Raw genomic sequence first — 11747 nt, 5'->3', positions numbered from 1 at the left:
CACCAGAGGGAGCTCCACAAATCATGTTAAACCCAGATTCGGCTCAAACAAGGGACTAAACACATTTAGCAATTATGCCACATCAATGTGGAACGCCCTACCCACAGCTGTAAAGGAATGTGAATCACTACCCACCTTTAAAACCACTCTCAAAGAGCACCTACGAGAGACTGCAATTCGAAACTGGCCCCTGTAAATGTCTAAACCCAACCTCCTCCAATGTACAGTTTCTTCCCCCTCTCTTTTTAGACTATTTTTGTACTCATAAACAGTACTGTATATTTGTAGATCTGGTATGTCATAAATGTCTAGATGTAACAGTACTGTCCATCTGTATGTCATGTATGTCATATAATATGTTATGATTAATTGAAAATGGGGGACCCTGATCATGTAAACAAGACAAAAGTCTTTCTCTGGTCTGCATCCCCTTAACAATTGTGTGTATTGAGCTGTACATTCTACCCATTCTGCAATCTGTTAATAAAATTTTCAATCAATCAATCAACCAATCAAACAGAGGGCGCTCTATGTTTAACTCCTCAAGAGCAAGACACTCTTGTGATCTTGCCATTTTGTGAAGCTGGTGAACGGTTTGCATTGACATAATGGTGTGCGTGTCCTACATAGACTATAGACAAGAGCTACTATAATGTCTGATCACTGAGTGTGTCTGACTCCCACCTAAACGGACTACAGCGTATAATGTATGACGTATATCATACATACAGTGTAAAAACTGGGATCTGGGTTAATTCATATTTATTAAATAATTATTAGTAACCTATACATAATAAAAAAGACTATGTGCCGTTTGAAATTGAATTAAGCTGAATTCAATTAAGTTGAACTATTTATGAATAGCATTTTACACCGTTTTGGTTTAATACAATTAGCTGATAGTTAAAAAATTACCAGATGACGCTCAGTTTTTACAGTGTACCTTATGTATACTGCACCTGTGTATACTTACTTATATTCAGATTAGAGTGTCTATTGTTGTAACCATATTTATTGTAATGCATAATATAACTCATAGGGCAGACCCTCATCTGCACCTTGACTACACTGCCTACTTGCTCATATGCGTATATATATTCAGAGTTAATTCTATTGTTTTCACTGCCTATTTTTACTTTTCTACTGTACTATAATTTTATTACCTGGATTATGTCTTCTACTATTACCATGTACTTGTACCCCCCCCCCCCCCCCCCCCCCCATGCTGCTATGATGCCTGGATTTCCCCAAGGGGATCAACAATATTATTTTATCTTATCTTAGACCACATGGACATTTCAACACAACATGAGTAGAGTTACAGTTAATCGGGGACTTAATGTGGCTTTTTTTAATATACAAAGTACATTTTACTGCTATTTTTGTGCAATTGACAATCTACTGATTTATGTATTTCCCATTTGACAGATTTTTTTATTTATTTTCTTTTATCTTTTTTCCCCCTCCATTTTCCTCAGATTCTTTTTTTTTCTCCCATCCCAATGTTAGTCGTATGCCAATTCCCAATCCCCTTCCTGGTCGCTGTGCACTTACCCCCCACAGTCGGTCTGGGAGAGTGGAGGCTATCACGTGCTTCCTCCGACACACGTCCAGCCAATCAACCGCTTCTTTTCACCTGGCAGCGCGGATATTCTCTGAGAGGGCGTAGCGTGTGGAAGGACCACACTATCCCACTCAGGTCCCATCCGCGCTTAGCAGGCGCCCCGACCGAACTGTAGGAGTCGCTGTTTACAACTACCCGGACCCGCCCCGCCAGCTTCTCCCACCCTCTAATACTGCCAATTGTATTAGTGTGAACGGCCAGCCAAGCTGGTGACAACCCCGGAGCTGTGAGCTGGATTCGAACAGGCGAATCCTAGCGTCTCCGGGGTTGGTGACGAACGCAATCTCCGCTACGCCACCTAACCGCCCTCATTTGACAGATTCTTAATCTCTCTTTCACCTCCAGAGGTGATATAAATGGTAAATGGTGCATCGTAAGCTATACATCACCGACAGCGATGAGGAGGAGTATAGAGCCCTGGTGGAGAGTTTTGTGGGGGGGGGGGGGGAGTAAAACCAAGGAGCTGGTGGTGGACTTCCGGAGAGGCAAGAAGAGCCCCCCCCCCCCCCGATTCCCATCACCATCCGAGTGGAGGAGGTGGAGGTGGTGGACTCATATAAGTTCCTTGGGGTACACCTGAACAATAAACTGGACTGGTCAGACAACACAGAGGCCCTCTACAGGAAGGGACAGAGCAGGCTGTTCTTCCTGAGGAGACGCAGGTCCTTCAATGTTTGCAATAGACTGCTGCAGTCATACCGGTCTGTAGTGGCCATTGTCCTCTTCTATGCTGTGGCATGCTGGGGGGGCTACATCAACTCGAGGGACACCAACAAACTGAACAAGCTGGTGAGGAAGGCTAGCTCCGTGGTGGGAGTCGAGCTGGTCAGACTAGAGGTGGTGGCAGAGAGGGGGATGAGAAGGAAGCTGGCTGCTATCCTGGAGAATCCCTCCCACCCCCTCTGACGAGCTAGTCAAGATGAGAAGCACGTTCAGTCACAGACTCATACCCTCCCGACACTCAACTAACCGCCTCGGCCGGTCCGTCATACAATCAGAAATAATAATTACATTAATCATCTGGTGGTCCATGGATCACAACAGGCTTTTGAATGACAAAAAGGCAGACCGCAATGCAGGGTAGCAGAGAGGAAAAGAAGCTCTAACGTCCTCTCCGCTCCACATTCTAATATACTCGTCTGGCTAAGGGCGTCGCTGCTTGCGGACCAATCAGATATGAGACACCTGTGCATTTTCCCACACTTTGGCACGTCGACAGGTGAAACTGAGTGCTATAAAATAAAAACAGGGCCTTGTTTTGCAAAAATGGTTTTCGCTGTGCCCTCCTCAACAAACACCCTATTGTTGATGTAATGGGAATTATTAAAGGACAAACGATGAGCCGTTTACATTAATCATTCTGAGTCATTATTAATAATAATAAGAAGGTTTATTTAATAAAGAAAGTTCATGACAGCGTGGCCACGCTGCCAGGCCAGTCACCCGCCAGAGACAGACATGTTTACCCACTAGCGTCTGACAGGGACTGACCTAGAGGCCTGGTCAGACATACAATTGAATACATGAAATTACGTAGAAGAAAACAAAATGGCTGGTTAGAGAAATTAATAATACGACTATGTTATGGCTAAGCCTGGAAGGAAAAACAGCTCCATCTTACAGTTCCCATGACCTTGGGTTATGGCTCTATGGCTGGTAGAAACAGCAACTTCGTTACGACTGAGAGAATGATAGAGTATCTTAAAGAGACATACACACATTAACCAGTAAATCTGGTTGGACTGAAACTCAAGCTGTATGACATGATAAAATAACAGAGACTCATAATGACATGATAATATATTCCACGACATTGAGCACGGCTGTACTTTCCATAACTAATATATCCACATACCTCAAAAACAAGCAAGACATGTTCTACATGTTGAAAATAGTTTCGAGAAACCTTTGCCACGTCGACAGGTGAAACTGAGCCTATAAAAGCAGTGCGCTGGTACAGAAGTAAGTCAGATAGAGCGGGAGAGGTTTCATGAGTATCATGGCCACGAAGACGATCGCCCTCTCGCTGCTGCTGGCACTTTACAGCTGTCTCTGTGGCGCTCAGGATGATGGGAGCAACGCGGGGATCGTCAAGAACCAAGGAGCCCTCTGCTACACGGACACCTGCACCCTCACAGTGGTGACACAGACCCTGGGAGAGAAGGTGCAGACCACGGCGGACAGACTGGCCCTCTTAGAGACCAGACTAGCGGCGGACAGACTGGCCCTCTTGACCAGACTACAAGCCAGCGAGGAGCAGGTGCAGGAGCTGAAGAAGCTTGTTGGAGGTAAAACATATTGTGAGACTATTTAGATTAGATTAGATTAGATTGGAAGACCCCGTAGGCCTACAGCTACACCTATAATGAAAATTCAAGTCCTTTGCTCTTTTTCTTTCTCTTTTATTTGTATATGTATGTGGGGACGAGTAGGGATGGATATTGGATGTATACTATGGATGGATGGATAGGTTTACTAGTCCTGGATCAGTAACATCTATACTGGTACTCACTATTTTGTTTATGTTTTGTTTTGTTTTTGTATGGGTGATGGGTAAAAAATAAATAAAAAAGTGTCAAGATTTAAAATATACGTATGTACATTTGTGTGTAATGTATGTACGTATGTAGGCTATGTATGCATACATGTATGTATGGATATGTGTAACTATGTATATGTGTGTACTTATACTACACCTAAATGTAGAGTGACTTCATTGACACAATAAAGTATAAAAAAAAGATTATATTAGATTGAATTAGATTCGATTGAATTATATTATATTATATTTAATTAGATAAGATAAGATAAGATAAGATATTCCTTTATTGATCCCCTTGGGGAAATTCAGGCATCATAGCAGCATGGGGGAAGGGGGGGGGGGGGGGGGTGGTACAGGTAGTAAAAACAATACAGGCAGTGTAAACAATTAGGTCAATTTGGTCAGTATAAATTACTATCTAACTAGCTGAAAAAAAATATTCACATTATTCACAGTGTCACATAAGGTGCATAAGGTATTCAGATTAGATTAGATTAAAATGTATTGTCATTACACAGCACATGTACAGTACAACGCAAATAAATTGGCATCCAACCAGTGTGCAAAGATTACATTTGATTACATTATATTAGATTAGATTTAATTAGATTTAATTTGATTCAAATGTATTGTCATTATACAGCACATGTACAGTACAACTGAAATAAATTGGCATCAGAGTGCAAAGATTGTATATTGCTGTTGCACTTTACTGTTACATTTGCACTCTTTTAGTTGTACTGTACTTGTTGTGCTGCATGATGACAATACATTTGAATCTAATCTAATCTATTCCACTATAATCTAAACAAATATTCACTTTTAAGTTCTCAGTCACAAAATAATACTAATAATCTACATGAATAATAATCCACTCTTCAATTGTTAAATTTCCCCCGAAACAAATGTTTATGAAGAGACCTGTGAGCCCATCCAGATAATTTTGTATGGGCGTGGGTTTAGCCTACAGAGACTGACAGGGGTTTGTATGGGCGCGGACAGGGGTGTAAAAAGTACACAGAAATTATACTTAAGTGAAAGTATGGGTACCGTCTCAAAATCTTACTTGAGTAAAAGTCAGAGTATCTGGCTAAAAACACAAAAACTTTTTATTTTTTTAAGATACATTTTTTGGCGTTTTATCGCTTTATTACTACTGGGCAGTCCAGTAGGGAGAGACAGAGGAGAAACGGGAGACAGAGTGGGGGGAAGACATTCGGGAAATAACGACGGATTCGGGAATCGAACCCGGGTCCGCCCGTGTCGCGGCTGAGCGCGCTATGTGGTTCGCCACTGGGGCGCCCCCCAAAAAAAAAGTTTCTACTTTTAAATGTATTTAAGTACTAAAAAGTTAAAGTAAAAACTTTTTTTCTGACTGTCTATTCTTCTGATAGCAGGGGTTTAATCAAAGATCCCCGCGTTCTAGTATTGCACAAGGACCAATCAGCATGGGCATGGGTTCATTTTCCATTGATGGGGATGTGATTGGCTGTTTTTAAATAAAGAGTGGCCGCATGATTAATAACGTTAACGTTAGTTCGGCCAGAGAAACTAATATACTAATTAAAATTGTTGGACCTGCAAGATTTGTACTTTGTACTTTGTAGGGCTGCATTTTAAATGTAAGGAGTAAAAAGTATATATTTTTTTCTCTGAAATGTAATTGAGTAAAAATAAAAAATAAAATAATAATGTTAAAATAATAACATTACAACAGCCATGCCTGATATAGTGTCTGGTCAGTAACATGGATCTCCCATTCCCTCTGCTCTGCAGTAAACACAAAATACATGTTCTGGTATTCCGCTCCCACTTTATCCAATCAAGAGAGAGAACTCTGGCTTGGCAAGATTTCTCGAAATAAGTTTAAAAAATATATATCTAGGGTTCTCTCTCCTGATTGGATAAAGTGAGAAGAGATACCAGAAGAAGAAAAATTCCATTTACTGCAGAGCGGAGGGACTGGGAGACCCATGTTACTGACCAAACACTCTATATCAGTGATGGCTGTTTACTGCAGAGCGGAGGGACTGGGAGACCCATGTTACTGACCAGACACTCTATATCAGTGATGGCTGTTTACTGCAGAGCGGAGGGACTGGGAGACCCATGTTACTGACCAGACACTCTATATCAGTGATGACTGTTTACTGCAGAGCAGGAGGGACTGGGAGACCCATGTTACTGACCAGACACTCTATATCAGTGATGGCTGTTTACTGCAGAGCGGAGGGACTGGGAGACCCATGTTACTGACCAGACACTCTATAACAGTGATGGCTGTTTACTGCAGAGCGGAGGGACTGGGAGACCCATGTTACTGACCAGACACTCTATATCAGTGATGGCTGTTTACTGCAGAGCGGAGGGACTGGGAGACCCATGTTACTGACCAGACACTCTATATCAGTGATGGCTGTTTACTGCAGAGCGGAGGGACTGGGAGACCCATGTTACTGACCAGACACTCTATAACAGTGATGGCTGTTTACTGCAGAGCGGAGGGACTGAGAGACCCATGTTACTGACCAGACACTCTATATCAGTGATGTCTGTTTACTGCAGAGCGGAGGGACTGGGAGACCCATGTTACTGACCAGACACTCTATATCAGTGATGTCTGTTTACTGCAAAGTGGAGGGACTGGGAGACCCATGCTACTGACCAAACACTCTATATCAGTGATGGCTGTTTACTGCAGAGCGGAGGGACTGGGAGACCCATGTTACTGACCAAACACTCTATAACAGTGATGGCTGTTTACTGCAGAGCGGAGGGACTGGGAGACCCATGTTACTGACCAGCCACTCTATATCAGTGATGGCTGTTTACTGCAGAGTGGAGGGACTGAGAGACCCATGTTACTGACCAGACACTCTATACCAGTGATGTCTGTTTACTGCAGAGCAGGAGGGACTGGGAGACCCATGTTACTGACCAGACACTCTATATCAGTGATGGCTGTTTACTGCAGAGCAGGAGGGACTGGGAGACCCATGTTACTGACCAGACACTCTATATCAGTGATGGCTGTTTACTGCAGAGCGGAGGGACTGGGAGACCCATGTTACTGACCAGACACTCTATATCAGTGATGTCTGTTTACTGCAGAGTGGAGGGACTGGGAGACCCATGTTACTGACCAGACACTCTATAACAGTGATGGCTGTTTACTGCAGAGCGGAGGGACTGGGAGACCCATGTTACTGACCAGACACTCTGTATTAGTGATGTCTGACTCTGTTGGAATGTAGAGCTATTTATTAAGACAGCACTTACATCACTTACAAACGCACTTACAGCATTAACAGACATACTTACAGACACACTTACAGACACACTTACAGACACACTTACAGCATTAACAGACATACTTACAGACACACTTACAGACACACTTACAGACACACTTACAGACACACTTACAGACACACTTACAGACACACTTACAGACACACTTACAGACACACTTACAGACACACTTACAGCACGTTTTGTTATAATCTGATGTTCTCAGGTCAGCAGCAGGTGGCGTTCTCCGCTGCCCTCAGAGACTCTGGCTCCGGGAACATTGGGCCCTTCAACACAGATACACCGCTCAAGTACAAGAAGGTCTTCTCCAACATTGGCAATTGTTACAATCCTGCAACAGGTGAGAACCTCAAAGCCCCAATCAGTGATTCACACATACATGGGCGGCCCCACCAGCAGAAACTGGGTGGCAGGATGGCCTAGACCTAGAGGTAAAGAGGCTGGCGGCCAGTAATAGAAAGGTTGCCGGTTCGACCCCCGCCACTGACAGGAGGGTGTATTGCGGCTGTGAGCTGGTGACTGAAGGGTGGCTGGTATTACATTTACGGTGCCCACCATCATCTTGCTCTTGAGCAAGGCACTGAACCCCAAAACTGCTCCAGGGGTGCTGCACTGCGGCGACCCTGTGCCCTGACCTCTCTGATGAAGAGCATAATTTGTGTGCGTGTGTCACTAGGAGGGATATGAGGACAGTGTGTCACTAGGAGGGATATGAGGACTGTGTGTAACTAGGAGGGATATGAGGACTGTGTGTAACTAGGAGGGATATGAGGACTGTGTGTCACTAGGAGGGATATGAGGACTGTGTGTAACTAGGAGGGATATGAGGGCTGTGTGCCTGTGTGTAACTAGGAGGGATATGAGGACTGTGTGTATGTGTAACTAGGAGGGATATGAGGACTGTGTGTGTGTGTAACTAGGAGGGATATGAGGACTGTGTGTGTGTGTAACTAGGAGGGATATGAGGACTGTGTGTGTGTGTAACTAGGAGGGATATGAGGGCTGTGTGTGTGTAACTAGGAGGGATATGAGGGCTGTGTGTGTGTAACTAGGAGGGATATGAGGGCTGTGTGTGTGTAACTAGGAGGGATATGAGGGCTGTGTGTGTGTAACTAGGAGGGATATGAGGGCTGTGTGTGTGTAACTAGGAGCAGGGATGTGCACAGGAATTTAGAGGGGCAGGTGCTCAAAGGCTGAAAAGGGCAGGACCCTTTTTGGGCGGGGGGCCCCCTTTTTATGCATTTTGGGGGGTTTTGGTGATCAAATATTGAACTATAATAATCAGTGCAGGAGCTCACTTATCCTTGAAAGACACTTTTATCACTGACTTAAAGGCCTATACATCTCCATAAATGTTCAGGGGGGAGGTAATAAGTGCTTACCCTACAGACCCCAAGAAGTGCTGTATATTCTGTATTGTTTAATATAAATGCATTTTTTATTCCAATCCCGATTTGTATTTGAGATTCCCAAATCCCATCGGACTTGACTTCTTCGTGTCCCTCAATGAGTGTAATACCAGCATTCAACTGTATGCGCCACAGCGGTTTCTATCATCATCATCATCACCACCCACGCTATCCATAAAATATATAGGTCCGCGGAGAGGCACGCTGAGGAGGCCCTGCAAACTGCAATGGAATATGGGGCATCTCTTTACCTAATATTTTGATTCTATCCTGACATTTTTCAGTTGGAAGGGCAGTCTATATGCGTAACGGTAAACAATATATATATATATATATATATATATATATATATATATATATATATATATAAAGGCACTTTTTTGATGAGGCTCAAAAAGGCAGGTGCTCAAGCACCCCTTGGACTCTGTGTGCACGTGCCTAGGAGGGATATGAGGACTGTGTGTGTGTGTAACTAGGAGGGATATGAGGGCTGTGTGTGTGTAACTAGGAGGGATATGAGGACTGTGTGTGTGTGTGTAACTAGGATGGATATGTGGACTGTGTGTAACTAGGAGGGATATGAGGACTGTGTGTGTGTGTAACTAGGAGGGATATGAGGACTGTGTGTGTGTGTAACTAGGAGGGATATGTGGACTGTGTGTGTGTGTAACTAGGAGGGATATGAGGACTGTGTGTGTGTGTAACTAGGAGGGATATGAGGGCTGTGTGTGTGTAACTAGGAGGGATATGAGGACTGTGTGTGTGTGTGTAACTAGGAGGGATATGTGGACTGTGTGTAACTAGGAGGGATATGAGGACTGTGTGTGTGTGTAACTAGGAGGGATATGAGGACTGTGTGTGTGTGTAACTAGGAGGGATATGTGGACTGTGTGTGTGTGTAACTAGGAGGGATATGAGGACTGTGTGTGTGTGTAACTAGGAGGGATATGTGGACTGTGTGTAACTAGGAGGGATATGAGGACTGTGTGTAATAGGAGGGTTATGAGGACTGTGTGTAACTAGGAGGGATATGAGGACTGTGTGTGTGTAACTAGGAGGGATATGCCTTTCATTCTTACACAAATACTAGACAACAGGTACAGTACATTCTGTTTTTGAATGATGATATATATATATTTCTTTTACAAAGCATAGTAGTAGAACTTCCAAAAAAACAGATGGATATAGCAAGCTAGCATAAGGACACAGTATAACTGTAGATTGTATAGTATAGCATTGTATAGTATACATAAAACCCAGTGCCTCATCCGTAGCTAACAGTGTATTGCACTATCGCAGGACCTAAGCATGTCTTACCATGCTTGTTGTAAACTTTATGTACCTGTTATGTCTTTTCTTATTACTTGTTTTATTGCACAAATATATTATTCTCATCCTATTCTTATTACTGTATTATTGCACAATCGCTGCGGGCATGACCCCCCGCATTTCACTGTATACTTGTATGCCGTGACAAATAAAACTCTTGACTAAACAATGCAGTAAAAACAGATCTAGAGTCTGTATTATATGGTCAAACAACGTTCTAGGTTCGGGGCTTTAAACCTGTCTCTTTTGTGTCTGCAGGCAGCTTCACCGCCATGGTCAAAGGCGTGTACTTCTTCCGTTTCTCAATGTTCAACAGCCAAACTGTCCCTTCCAATTCCGTGGTGTCGCTCAAGAAGAACGGTGAACACCTTGTGTCGGTCTGGGACACCGTGGGGGGCGACGCCAACGACACGGGCAGCAACGCCGTGGTGATCTCACTGGAGGTGGGAGACCAAGTTTACACCGAGCTTTCAGCAAACAGGGTCGTCTATGACGACAGCGGTAATTACAACACCTTCGCTGGTTTCCTGCTGACTTATGCATAATGCAGCTGTGGGAACATAGGGCTGTGGGAACATAGGGCTGTGGGAACATAGGGCTGTGGGAACATAGGGCCTAATTTTGAGAAAATTCTTGGAAATGTGGGACCATAGGGCTGTGGGAACATAGGGATGTGGGACCATTGGGATGTGGGACCATTGGGATGTGGGACCATAGGGCTGTGGGAACATTGGGATGTGGGACCATTGGGATGTGGGAACATAGGGCTGACCCCCCCTACCTTTCTCTCCTCTTTCTCCAATCTTGTAACAATTGTACCACACTGTATGCTACTAACTGGATCAATCCATGCTGTAATAAACAATCGTACTGAACTTATAGAATTGTGTCCTTTATATTTCTCAATAATTAATAGTCCTTGCCTCTCTGGACCACAAAGTGAATTCCATCAGATTTACATCCTTACATTGACTTTATGAAGTTGAGGGGTAATAGCTTTCCCTATGACACTGTTCTATTTTATTATTATAATTTATCTTTTTCTCATGTTATTGTAACTCATATTTGTTTATTTATGGATCCCCATTAGTCTACACCCATGGGTGAAAGACTATTCTTCCTGGGGTCCTAACACACAACCTACAACATTACATTACAGTAACAATAAAACAATAAAAACATAAAAACATTTTGATTGTTAAATATGCGTAATTGACAGACCATCTATTTCTAAATAAGGGTAAATAAGCTCATACAAATTGAGAGGTGCTTTTTATTATGAAATGATGCTGTTGTGCTTTTGTGGAGCTGTGCATTGCCATGAATGGAACAAATACAAATAAAAATAGTTGCTGAATAAATATAATTTATTCACGCTGAGAATTAGTAGGTCGTTACGTGCGTCAAGGCGTAATAACACTCTTCTCTCATACAGCGTTGCTACATAGACAAACCAAATATTAAATATAAAGTATCAAGAAATGCGACAGCGATTGTATTACGAGTAGTAATCATATCTAGGTAATTAAAG

The 11747-nt window shown here is 43.1% G+C and overlaps 1 protein-coding gene across 1 annotated transcript; it reads left to right on the top strand.

Annotated features, from left to right (window-relative positions):
• Nucleotides 1-3623: 3623 nt before the first annotated feature.
• Nucleotides 3624-10776, top strand: LOC311239905 (complement C1q tumor necrosis factor-related protein 3-like; the record flags this gene model as incomplete). The annotated part of the gene is made up of 3 exons (XM_084328349.1): nucleotides 3624-3912; nucleotides 7684-7818; nucleotides 10475-10776. The coding sequence occupies 3 exons, from the start codon at nucleotides 3624-3626 to the stop codon at nucleotides 10759-10761; spliced, it is 711 nt and encodes a 236-aa protein (XP_084184475.1). The 3' UTR covers nucleotides 10762-10776.
• Between the last annotated feature and the right edge of the window lie 971 nt (nucleotides 10777-11747).

The sequence above is a fragment of the Notolepis coatsorum genome (assembly GCF_963971535.1).
Source record: "Notolepis coatsorum genome assembly, chromosome: 14".
In the NCBI taxonomy this organism is placed as follows: Eukaryota; Metazoa; Chordata; class Actinopteri; order Aulopiformes; family Paralepididae; genus Notolepis; species Notolepis coatsorum.
Note: the sequence above shows the minus strand (reverse complement) of the source record. Positions and strands in the feature narration are given on the sequence as shown.